Raw genomic sequence first — 12,131 nt, forward strand, 5'->3', positions numbered from 1 at the left:
CTACATACCTGGGGACAGTGGGGATGGCTGACACCTCCAGGCAATGCCTGCCCCTACGAGGGGAGGGGGACCAGGGAACACAGGGAATGGCCAGTCCTGGTGGGTGTGTGAAGGGTCGAGCATCCCTGTACCCTCGGCCAGCTGGAGGAGAACATGAGATGCATTTGGGGTGGGGGGTCCCTGCGGGGCACAGATACTTAGGAGCTGGAAGCAGGAGTCAGTTCAAGCCTTTATTGGACCGTGGGGTGTGTGCGTCGCAGGGATGCCCAGGGCTGCTCTGGTGAGCTCAGAGCCCTGGAGGGCTGGTGTGGCAGGAGAAAGCCTTCGCGAGGGGCTACGGGGCAGGTGCCGAGCACAGGGTGAGGCGGGAGCAGGGGAGGCCGAGGGGCTGGGACAGCGGGCGGCTTGTTGCGCGTCTGAGGGCTGGTGGACCCTGGAGTGTGGGCATCTGGAAGCCTCTGGGGCCGGTGTAGGGAGTTGAGGGCGGGGCATGGGAGGATGGGGAGCGGGGCAGGGGGCCTCACCTATCTGGGCTGCCAGGGGCCGTGGATACCCCAGGGGGGAGCTGGAGGAGGGCAGGTAGGTCTTGGGTGCGGGGTCCTCCCCCTCCCGATTTCCTCCGAGTGAGACCGGCCCCCACCCTGTGAGAAGGCGCGCTGGCTAGCGGGAGAGACCCTGAGTCTGGAGTCCGGCTTGGACCAGCTGGGCTGGGTCTGGTTAGCACCATGGACAGGAGGTGGACAAGGGGATGTAGATGGGCGGGCAGAGGGGCCTCGGCAGGCACACCGGGGCAGGGACGCTAACAGATCCACCGGATGAACCTGTCAAAGAAGCCGGGCTGGGCCAGGCTGTCGTAGTCCTTCTCGCGGAAGATGGCGGCACTGTCACCCAGGCTGATCTTGGTGAGCACATCCATGTCCACATCACTGCCCACAGCCACCACGGTGGGCACCACGTTCTGCTTGCGCATGGAGTGCACCGACTCCTCCAGGCTGTCGTTGCCCGTGACGCCGTCTGTGAGGAACACGAAGGACAGCTCAGCGTGGCGGCGCGCCCCGCCCTGTGCACCCCGCACGATGTTGTTGATGGCGTGCACGATGCCTGCGCCCACGTGAGAGAAGGAGTTGAGGTAGCGTGCGCCGTCCAGTGCCTCCTGGATGACCGTCAGGTTGGAGGTCAGCGGGAAGGCCACCTGCTGCTCACGCTGGCTGCCGTACTGCAGCAGGGCCACGCGGGCGTTGAGAGGGTCGTCGTCCTGGCGTGCCAGCGTCAGCCGCCGTGACACCTCCTCCACGAAGCGCCGGGCTTTGTGGAAGTTCTGCTCACCCAGCCGTTCAGAGCCGTCCAGCAGGAAGACGATGTCCACAGGCCGCTGCGTGCACTGGGCCACGTACAGCTCTGGGGGGTGAGATTTGTAGTGGGTGCAGGCTGGGGCCTGAGGGGCGGCCGAGGCAGGACCCCGGGTGACAGATGCCCGCTCTTGCCACACCTGGCGCCCCTCCCTTTACACACACCCACCCACTGGACCAGTGGACCCAAAGTCACAGTTGGTGGGAGCCCCCATCAGAGCAGCCCCAGGTGTGGGGGTCCTCAGTCAGGCACCTGCTGAGGCTCCACCAGGCATGTGGCCGATGAGTTACCCCATCTCCTAGGACCCACCAATGTCTCCCTGGCTTGTCCTTCCACCAGGAAATGGCCCTAAACCTGAGTGCTGGAGACCCCGTCAGAGGCCAGGGGGCCCAGTTTCCACCTAAGCACGATCTTGGCTCAGGCTGGCATCCTCCAGGCACATAAAAGCACCTTCTCTTGTCCCAAGAATTTACTACTCACAAAAGAACCATGATCTGTGTGTGGGGGAGGGCCCTCACAAAGACCCCAGTGCTGCCACCTCCTGCTGTGACCCCCTCACTCGCCCCATCTCAGGGCCGCCTGCCTGCACCGCTGCCCTCCAGCCCCTGAAGCTGGCCAGGCCACATCTCTCCCAGAAAGACGAGGAGCCTGTGTCCTCAGAGACTGGCCATGGCTTCACTGGACAGTGGGCATAGGTGCAGTCCAACCCCTCTCCCGTCTGGGCGGTCACCAGCCCTGGACATGCTGGACAGCGTGGGAGGGGGGCTGCAGCCAGGGCCAAGGACAGGCCACCCACTACACATGTGGGCACCACATGGAGCCAGAGATCATGGGTTGGGACGCTGCTCACCCACACATCATGGACATGTGGCAGGGCCGGGCCCTCCCTCTACAGCCTTGCTCAGGACCTTGGCTGCTGAGATGGGGGATGGGTGGGACGGGGCTGGTCCCCCACGGGTGTCCTCAGCCCACTCCCCAGACGTGGTCATTGCCTGGGAATGCTGACCCTGGGAATCCCATCGGAAGCAGGGTTCTGACCCTAGGCATGCTTGACCGAGGACCTCCACCCCTGGGGCCAGGTGCCCACCCCTCAGGTGTCTTCGACAGCTCAACCCCGGGCAGGCGAGAAGACCCAGCACACAACGGACCACAGCCACGCATGCACTTTACACGTTCAGGCTTTATAGAGTGTTGCGACCCCCTCGCCACACCTGCAGACATGCCCTGCGCAGCGCTCGTGGGCGGACAGCTTTCTTCTTTAGCAAGCTTATTGACGACGCAGCTTATTTGGCGCAAAGAAAGAGCAGCTTCGGGTCTGGGGACTCGCGGCTGGGGCCTGCCGAAGTGCCCCGTGAGTTCTCAGGCACCACAGGACTTCCCAAGCCCAAGAGTCAACAGACATGTTCACTGTTGTCACCACAAACACAGGACAGACCTGCAGTGGGGCGGAGGTTTGGGGGAGTTTTCCTCAATGCACATACACCCACAGGGCTGGTGACCAGGGGGGCCACGGGCTTTGGGTTGTTCACGGGCTCTGCTCTGTCCTCCTGGGGGGTCCTTGCTCCTGCCGCTGATCCCCCACAGCAGGAAGCGTGGCCCGCCCCTGCCCTGGAGAAACGACCCCACCCTGAGCCCGAGGGATGCGCAGGCAGGAGCAGCAACGCAGCCCAGGCCCAGAACAGGCTCCTTGCGCTCAGAGAGCTGGCTTCAGGGGGCTGTGTCTTGACAATGGGTCATCCCTGCCGCCCCCTTCCCATGTCTGTGGATATCCAGAGGCTGGGTGAAAGGATACAGACGCCGGACGACTGGGGTATGGTGGTCGTGGCCCTGGCAGTTTTCCCTAATGGGTGCAATGCTGGTTCCAATGCTTCTTGGCATCAGGACCACCAGGTCCCCACACAGGCCATCGCCGCCCAACCCCCAGCCACCTCCCTGCAGCTCCCTGAGGGTCACGAGCGCACACGTGTCACTGCATGCAGAGTCAAAGCCCACACCTGCAGCCAGGCTGTCACAGCCTCTGGGAACATCTCTGAGGCTCAACCAGAACCAGGCAGGGGGACATCCCCTAGCACATGGCACATTCCTCCCTCACCAGCATCCCCAAATGCCTGACAGCTCAGCTGGACTGTGGAGGGTGTGATTGGCTGAACAACGACACCCAAAACATCCCTGGGGCCTGGGAAGGATACCTGGCAAAGAAGGACTTTGCGGATGAGATTCAGCAAAGCTCTTGAGATATGATCATCCTGCATTTAGGGTGGGCCTTAAACTCAATGGCTGGCATCTTAATAACCAGAGAGGACACAGAGAGACACCAAGAGAAGAACGTCACGTGAAAATGAGGCAGAGACTAGAACCATGTGGCCACAAACCTAGGAATGCGGCAGCCACCAGGAGCTGGAGGGGGCAGGAAGGACCCTCGCCCCCAGACTCTGCAGCGAACCCAGTACTGATGACACCTTGATTCTGGACTTTTGGCCTCCAGACTGTGGGAGGGTAACGCCCTGCTGTCCTGAGCCCCCGTCTGTGGTAGGTAGCCCTGCGAAGCTCACACAGCGGGGCAAGGGGCCAGCTCTGCCATCTCCACACATGGGATGGGGCCCCGGCTTCAGCAGAGTGACAGTACGGTCTCGGGGTCCCCTGTGATGTCCCTGTGCACCAGCTTAAAGGTATCAATAAACAGGTCCATCCAGTCCTGCCGCTCGAGCCCCGTGGCGAACTTGGCCCGCTCGGCGGTGTAGACCAGCACGGCCACCAGCTGGGTATAGGCAGCGGGGTCCTGTGTGAACTCCGTGTTGTTTAGCAACTGCTGGATGAGGGGGATGGTCCTGGGGAAGGTGGCATCCGGCCCCTCTTCCGTGCGGAGGAAGGTGACCAGGGGCTCGCCGCTTGGCCGTGGTGCATCTGCAAGGGAGTGTCCAGAAAAGACTTTAAGGGGCTTGGGTGGGTGTGACCAAGTTAGGACCAAAGCGAGGAGTGGCAGTTAGGCCCCATGAGGGGCAGCATGGCGGAGATGCCAAGCAGATGCGGTGGGGCCCGTGCCATGGCCTCGTCAGGAGGTGGGGTGGGGGGCTGGGAATCTGGCAGCAAGCGACATTGCCCAGGAGACCGGAGCACACAGCACCTTCCGGGGACACCAAAGACCCTAAGAAAAACTCTCGTCACAAAATGGCTTGCTCCTAACCCTGCACTGAGAAGCATGACCAAACCCTAGCACAGCTTCCAGCAGCTCAAGGCCCTGTCCCCAGAAGACCCCAGGCCCCCTTAAACGTGATCCTTTTCCCGCCCGGGAAAGCCTGCAGCTCTAAACCCTTTATCTGCCTTTGAGATGGGACTCTTTAGCCTCCCACAACTGTCTCCTCCAGGATCTGAGAGCAGCTCTAAACCCTTTATCTGCCCCTTTGAGATGGGACTCTTTAGCCTCCCACAACTGTCTCCTCCAGGATCTGAGAGCAGCTCTGAGATGCGAATGCCCAGGCTCACAGCTCTCTCTCTGCATCTCCCCCGGGTGAGCACCAGTTAGCAAACCCAGGAGGCCCCGCTGCAGCGACCAGTGCCTTCCCCAGGCAGACCCGCCTCTAAAGTGTCTCCTGTGAGCTGAGCCTGCTCCTATTACGCTGGAGTCCCTCCCTCCTACCATTGTTGTTCCTGAATAAAATCCATCTTTCCAGCCTATGCCTGGCCTCGCTTGCTTCTCAACACATCGACACCATCCCAGGTGTCCAAGCCCAGGTGGCTGCACTTCTGCGTGGATGGGGCTATTGGGCCTACGAGGTCAGGGCCAGGCCAGGGACCACGGTTTCCCCCAGCACCATCTGCAGCCCAGAAATGCTACAGAAGATGCTCGTCCCAGGACGTCGTGAGAACTGCTCTAAAGTCACATCTGCTTTACTTCCTCTAGTCACAAGGTCTAATTTACTTTGAAATTTCAAATAGCTTTAAGTTTAGCAAAGATGAGCTTTGCAAGTTTAGCAAAGAGGGTGGTTAAGGAGCTGTAGCACAAGGGGATGAGTCTCTAAAGGGGCCTCTGGAAGCTTCAGGGGAGACCAGGGGGCCAAGATCCCCGTTTCCTCCCTACCCGCCTTCACCACCTCCAGCAGGCTGCCCGCTCTCAGCGAGGTGGAAACTGTTTGTCCCAGACCCCCGTCCTGGGTGAGCCACCCATCAGGAGCCACTGCGGACCCAAGGCCAGCATCACGCTGACTCCAAGTCCAGATGGAGGCATCATCACAAGGAAGAAAAATGCAGACCGATATCTCTCACAAACACAGACGCTAAAATACCTGGCAAAATACCAGCCAGTCAGATCCAGTGACACACAGAAAGTGACACACCCCGAGCAAGCAGGATCTATCGTGGGCATGCAAGGCTTGCCCAACCTTTGAAGATCAACGGCTGTGATCCACCCCATCAACAGGCCACAGAAGAACAGCCACGTGATCACATCAGCAGATGCAGAAAAAGTGTGTGATTGACAGAGCCCAACGCACTCACTATAAAAAGTCTCAGCAGAGCAGAGGGAGGGGCTCTTCCCCACCTGATAAAGACACTACAGAATGCTCAGGAGCAAGGTGGGGAGGCTGGGTCTCAGCACCAGGGCCAGGGTCTGGTCAAGCTGAGCGTGGTGCTGACGCGGCAGCATGGACCCCCCCACCCTGCGTAGACCCAGCTGGCCCTGGAGGACTCAGGTGCCCTGCAGGGCAGGCACAGACGCTGCAGCCCACTGCAGGGCCTCAGATCCAGGACACGAGGGGGCTGTGGCTGGTGGGGTCTCAGTGCAGACCCCAGACCCTCGCCTTTGGCAGAGACAAGGGCAGATGCCCTCAGGCCAGCATCATGGGCTCTGGGTGTCTCAGCACCAGATAGCCGCCAACTCTGCGTGGGCGGGCAGCTGAGGCCCAGGGCAGGCCTCCAGTGTCTCCCGGGGTGACCCCTGCTGCAGTGTGGCCTTGGAGTACAACCATGAGTGGTGTTTTCCGGGAAAGTTCTTTGTCAGAATAGGTTTGGGGACCTGACACCAAATCCACATAGTTCCCTCTCTTGGGTGGTCTCAGTGCCTGTGATATGCTCAGCGGGATTGACTTATCCATGCAAGGAGCCCTTTCCCGGAGCACCTGAGCACAAACGCAGATCACGCGTGTTCTCAGGGTTCCCAACTGTGGTCCCCCACTTTGGACCTGTTGACCCCACCCTGTCTCCATGGTAGCCCCACCTCCTAGAGCTGGCTCCAGGTTCCCACCTCAATGCTCCTGGGAGGGGACAGGGCTCCCCAAGGGGGATCTCAGCTCCTGAGGCCCCCAGAGCCCCTTCCTGTGGGCCCCATGGCCCCTGGTACCCAGTCACTGTGAAGTAGTCGTGGTGGATGAGGCAGCAACGGTGTCCAGTGCCATGCGGATGATATCCTCCAGACCCTCCTTCCCCCTCCCCAGCCCTGGACACCTGCCCTGGGGCTCCCCCAACTACAGCCTCGCAGCCACATGGGCCATAAATACAGCCTTGTGTCGGACACAGGCTCCCGCGAGTGAGTCGGCTTCTGCTCCAGAGACGACAGCGCTGAGGCAGACAGGGGTGGAGCAGGTGCGTCAGCGCGCACTGTGGCCTCTGGGATGGTTTTAAATTGGCTGTTTTGTTTACCGAATCCCGCGCTTTCTCCTGACAACCGAGTGCACGGCCCAGCCCGCGGAGCTGGATGGCCCTGGTGTGCACGTCTCTCTTGGAGGTGGGGAGACCGCGAGGCCCACGACCGGACCTCCCTGGACTGTGGAACTGCCTTCAAGACCAGTGGCCGAGCGCCATGGGCAGCACCAGCCCCACCACTTTGGAGGTGGCAAAGGGCTCATGACACCATCCTTGCAACGCCAAGAGCACCCCTCCCTGAGTCCCCTCCTCTACTGTACTCGGGCTCCTGGGATGCAAATCTCAAGGGTGTCCCACTGAGGAATAGCCCCACAGTGGCACCACCTCAGAGGTCCCCACAAATCCCTCCACCCCAGTCCTGGCCATGTGAGAGGAAGGACACCAGGGCTGCTCTGCCATTCTGGGGTGGAGGGCTCAGGGGCTCTGGGGTTACCTGTTTGGCAGGGGAGGTCTGGGCACACGATCTGGGGGTCTAGAAGAGAAGAATGGGGCCAGGGGCCACAGTCAGCCTCAGCCCCTCTGTGCTGGCCCCAGCTCCTTCCCAGAGGGCTCCTCCTCCAGCCCCCACCGCGAGCCCGGCACCCTCACCCGGGCAGAGCACGTCCTCCATGTCGTCGATGAATTTCTCGGCCACCAGGTCAGAGAAGAGCGTCATGTTGCGCACCTGCTGTGGCTTGTCACACGCGATAGAGTAAAGGTTCTCGCTCTCGTGCCTCTCATGGAACATGTCGCCGATGCCGATGGCTGTTACCGTGACGTCACGGTCGCACAGTGCCCGCAGGTTGAGGTCGTCGTCCCGTGGGTCATGGCGCCCATCTGTGATGACCACCGCGAACACACGGGTCTTCTGGCGCCGGCTCTCCTTAATGAGCTGGTTGTAGGCGAATTTGAGGGCGGAGGGCGTCCAGGTGCCGCCCGCGATCCACTCGAGGTTCTTGACGGCCTCCTTGAAGCTGGACAGGGAGTCGATGCGCTCGTCGTCCAGCCGGATGGCCTCGAAGGTACCCTCGTGGCTGTACTGCACCACGCCCACACGTGTCCCTGCAGACCACGTGTGCAGTGTGAGGGCATGGCCTGAAGCCCACCCTCAAATGCAGGGTCTCCAAACTGCTCAGAGCTAAGCTCTCTCTAAAGGGGGCATCTGACTTCTGCGTTTCCCCATCTCCCTGCCCTGCTGTGCCAGGACCACCCACCCACACCTCTGTGGTGCAGCTCACCTGTCTCTGACTTGGGGTCCTTGGCGATGGCGCCCAGCCTGTTGACCACGTTGATGACGAAGTTCTTCTCCAGGCTGAAGTTTGTGTAGCCGATGCTCTCGGAGCTGTCGATGACGAACACCACGTCCAGGGCTCCACAGCGCTTCTCACAGTCTGGGGAGTGGGACGGCATCCGTGGGGGGTGCTGGGGGAGGGACCATGAGAAACCCCCACCCTCAGATGCACTCAGCATCTCCACGCCCTGGACCTGTGTGGGCACACTCACCGCAGCACCCGCAGGTCTCTCTCACATAGGTCATGACATCGCATTCCTGCAAGACAAGTCATTGTGGCCCAGGCCCAGTGAGCAGACCCCTGCAGGGCCAGGGCAGCAGGCCTGGGGAAGTCTCCACAAAGCCCCCTGCCCGGGACATGGGGCAGACGTCCCTGTCCATGTGAGGAGTGTAGCCGCAGGAAGGAGGCAGGCGGGTCCCACCCTCCCCAACTTGACCTCTAACTCAGCACTGCCCCCACACTTGGTTTCTGGGTTTTAGGAGAAAAAACAACACTTCCAAGCCAGGATGCAGATTCCACCCCATGTGACACCTACCGTGAGGCCGGGGTCTCCGGGGGGGCCGGGCTCACCCTGGGGAGGGAGGATGACCATGAGGCGGGGCAGGGCCACATTGTTCCCAGGATGCTGCCCACTGCACATGGTGGGCTGGCCTGGCTGGCGGGGGGCTTGGTCTGAGGGGCAAGGGCTGGTGACTGGCCTACCTCGGGTCCTGGGACTCCTCTTGGCCCCCGAGGGCCCGGCTCACCAGGGGGACCAGGATCCGCCTGAGAAAGAGCAAGGGCAGGTGGCTTCAGCAACCACCCTGGGGAGGGTCCCTGCACGTGGGGGAGTCTGTTCTCCCCCCACCCCACAGCCCCTGCCTGGGTGAGGAGAGGCTGCTGGGGGTCGGGGTTGGGGTGGGGGTGAGGTCCCGAGCCCGGCCACCCCTTCTCAGGTGGGCTCCCGGGCACTCACAGGCTCTCCCTTCTCGCCTTTCCTCCCAGGCGCTCCCTTCATGCCGAAGTCGCCCCGGCCGCCCTGTGGGAGGAACACACACGTTAGCCCAGCAGAGGGGTCTTCGTCTCTTGACCCTCCAAGGTAGACGTGCTCTCCGTCAGGAAAAGCACATGTCTGGCAATTCAGTGTCTATTAAGTGGCAACATTTATGTGGTTTTTCAGGAAAGCCCTGACTTCTGGTTTGAAAGTGACTAGGATGTGGCCTCTGCCGCCACCACAGCCGGCAAAGGCCTGGGAAGCAGGGAGTTGGGGGGCGCACAGACCACCCCCACCCCTCTGGCGGGTGCAGGGCCTGCACGTACCTCGGGTCCAGGTGGGCCGGGCTCGCCCTTCTCTCCCTGTGAAGCAATCAAAGGTCAGGGTGACTCATGCACAAAACCCAATGCTCCGACCCCTGGTTCTGAGCCTGGGATGGGGAACTGGACGTCCCATGAGCTGGAGACTTCCTGCAGCCCCTCCGCCTTCCTCACCAGTGGTCTTGGTTACAGAAGTCTCAGAAATGCTCACGCACACCTTCACTGAGCGCCAGGCTGCCTGCCTGCTCTGAGCCACACTCTGTTCCTGACACTGGGCTAGGTCTGAGGCCACTGACCTCATGGTGTCTCCCGGTGCCTGGCCAGACCTGCCTGTGCCCCAAGTGACCCCTGTGCCTCTCCTCCCCATCCCCTAGGAGGAGCCTCACACTTTCTCTGGCAGAGGAGGCCTCAAGCGAGCAGCTGGGGACCTCCAGAGCCCTCCTGACAACGTCCACCCCCTCCTGGGAGCCCATGTCCCATGCCATGACTCACGGGTGTTCCTCGGGGTCCTGGGTAGCTGAATCCAGGCCTGCCAGGGTCTCCCTGGAAGAAGAGGTTGAGTTGGGTGCTATGAACTGAAGATGGGGTGGGGCTGAGTCTTGGGGGGCACACGGGGAAAACCTTGCCCCTCCCACATCTGAGTTGGGGGCTCTATGTGCAGAGAGGACCAGGAGCCACTGCCCACACATGGAGAGATGACACCTAGACACATGGCCTCCTGCGTGGCTGCCCACCCCTCAGGGCTCTGCCTTGGGAAGGACATGCCACCCCCATCCGAGGGTGGGTGCTGAGGGAGGAGGATGAGAGGGCTGCCTGGTGCTCCAATGTGTCCTCCACAGGGCTGGGCTGGGCCTGCTCCCATCAGCTGCACTCTGCAGCTGAGGACAGAGGCGCAGGCCCCTGGAAGCCAGCACCTTCTTGTACCTTGGGGCCTGGCTGTCCCGAGTCTCCGCGGGGCCCAGCATCACCAGGGTCTCCCCGAGATCCCTGAGGGCAGGAGCGAAATCAGGGAGTCAGCACAGATGGGGACCAACTGCCCAGGTGTCAAGTGCCTCACCAAGTCCAGCTCTGACCATTAGGCAGCACGGCCCCCAGCTCCTTGTGCTGCCCTGTGGGGGATGTGAGCAGAGCCTCCTGAGGGCCTGAGGGTCCCAGCTCCTCCTCATGTGCCTGTCCGGACCCCCAGGTCCCCCACACTGTCCCCCCCCACCCTCACCTGGGTGGGGCAAGGGGCCCCGGGGAAAGCCCTCCATGGCAGGACAGGGGCTGAGGCTGGGGATGGAGCCAGGTATGCAGGGCAGGTGGTGGGGCAGATCCTGGCCCCTGGTCCTCTGCCCAGGTTTGCCCCTGGACAGTGACTGCAGCCAGCCTGTCTCACCACGGACACCACAGGGGAGTGACCCTGAGGCTGAAGGGCAGAGGGCCCAGCCCCAGCCACAGGGCTCCAGGCGTCCTGCTACTGACCTGCTTCCCGGGCTCCCCAAGAGCCCCCTGGGGGCCTCTGGGTCCAGGCAAGCCACGGTCTCCCTGGAAGGAAAGGGGAGGAGGTTTGGGGCCTCTCGTCTGCCAGTGGCACCCCGAAACCCCGATACTAACCCTGGAGGTCAGCAGGGTTTGGGGAGGAGCAGGTCCAGGCCCCCGCTACCCCCCAGTAGTCCTGACCCAGCCCGGCCCTCAGCTCCAACCACACCCTTCTGGGCGTGGGGTGGGAGGAGCAGTGGGTCCCTCCCACTTACCTTAGCTCCTTTGCTGCCAATCTCTCCGGCCAGACCCCGAGGCCCCTCAGGGCCAGGGTCCCCCTGCGAGAAAAGAGGCCCAGTTGGGTCTCAGCTGGGGACTTGGGTCTGCATCCCACCTGAGAGGTGGCGTGGCTGGGGTGTGCAGGGTGGGGGTCACGGGAGGGGGTCATTTAGCTCCTTGGTGAGGAAGACCCCGTGTGTGGAGAGTGACGTTGGAACAGCAGTGTACTGCGGCCCCCTGTGCCCGCAGCCACCACTTCTGACCACCTGGCCTTACAGTCCCACTGAGACCACACACAACATGGGTAGGGACCCCACCCACCTCTGAGGGGAGGAAGCCCCTTCACCCCCATCTTGAAGGGAACTGGTGGCAGTAGATTTTGCCACAAAGCCGCTTCAGCATCCTCCTTGAGAGCTGTGACAGCTGTGGGGTGTGTGTCTGTGGTGGGGGCACTGCGGGTTGGGCAGTACGCAGCCTGCTCAGCTGTGATGGTGTGCCTGGGATGGGCAGTGACCTCCAGGCCCTGCAGTGGGGAGCTGAGAGTGGGGATCCCACTGTCTGCCCCCGTTTTCCCAGACCCTGCAGGCATGACACCCCCTAGATGGTTGAGGCCTCTGAAGTCATGGAGCGGGGAGAAGGGGGTAGGGGCTGCAGGGCTGGGGGTGAGGCTTGGGTGCAGATGCAGACATGGCAGTGGTGCCCTCCACTGAAGCTCCTCCATGCTGGTGGCTCACCTTCTCTCCCTTGGGGCCATTGCTGCCAGGGCCGCCCTTGGTTCCAGGATCTCCTCTGCGCCCCTGTAGAGAACAGGCATGTTGGTGGGGGAGGGGCTGCTCCCAA

The 12,131-nt window shown here is 62.1% G+C and overlaps 1 protein-coding gene across 2 annotated transcripts in view; it reads right to left on the reverse strand.

Annotated features, from left to right (window-relative positions):
- Window positions 1-216: 216 nt before the first annotated feature.
- The window catches only part of COL6A2 (collagen type VI alpha 2 chain), a 31,095-nt gene continuing 19,180 nt past the window's right edge, over window positions 217-12,131 (reverse strand). The window contains exons 15-28 of one of the 2 annotated variants that reach the window (XM_063095058.1): window positions 12,026-12,088; window positions 11,288-11,350; window positions 11,016-11,078; window positions 10,476-10,538; window positions 10,044-10,094; window positions 9,558-9,593; window positions 9,214-9,276; window positions 8,961-9,023; window positions 8,794-8,829; window positions 8,470-8,515; window positions 8,205-8,357; window positions 7,576-8,028; window positions 7,421-7,459; window positions 217-1,398 (exon numbers count right to left, since the gene is read on the reverse strand). In XM_063095058.1, the coding sequence (XP_062951128.1) occupies window positions 800-1,398; window positions 7,421-7,459; window positions 7,576-8,028; window positions 8,205-8,357; window positions 8,470-8,515; window positions 8,794-8,829; window positions 8,961-9,023; window positions 9,214-9,276; window positions 9,558-9,593; window positions 10,044-10,094; window positions 10,476-10,538; window positions 11,016-11,078; window positions 11,288-11,350; window positions 12,026-12,088 (1,791 nt within the window). In that variant the 3' untranslated portion in view covers window positions 217-799. Of the gene's footprint in view, window positions 1,399-2,516; window positions 4,255-7,420; window positions 7,460-7,575; window positions 8,029-8,204; window positions 8,358-8,469; window positions 8,516-8,793; window positions 8,830-8,960; window positions 9,024-9,213; window positions 9,277-9,557; window positions 9,594-10,043; window positions 10,095-10,475; window positions 10,539-11,015; window positions 11,079-11,287; window positions 11,351-12,025; window positions 12,089-12,131 lie in introns of those variants that run through there. The other variant, XM_063095062.1, reaches the window with a different exon arrangement.

This window comes from Cynocephalus volans, chromosome 1 (assembly GCF_027409185.1).
Source record: "Cynocephalus volans isolate mCynVol1 chromosome 1, mCynVol1.pri, whole genome shotgun sequence".
NCBI lineage: Eukaryota > Metazoa > Chordata > Mammalia > Dermoptera > Cynocephalidae > Cynocephalus > Cynocephalus volans.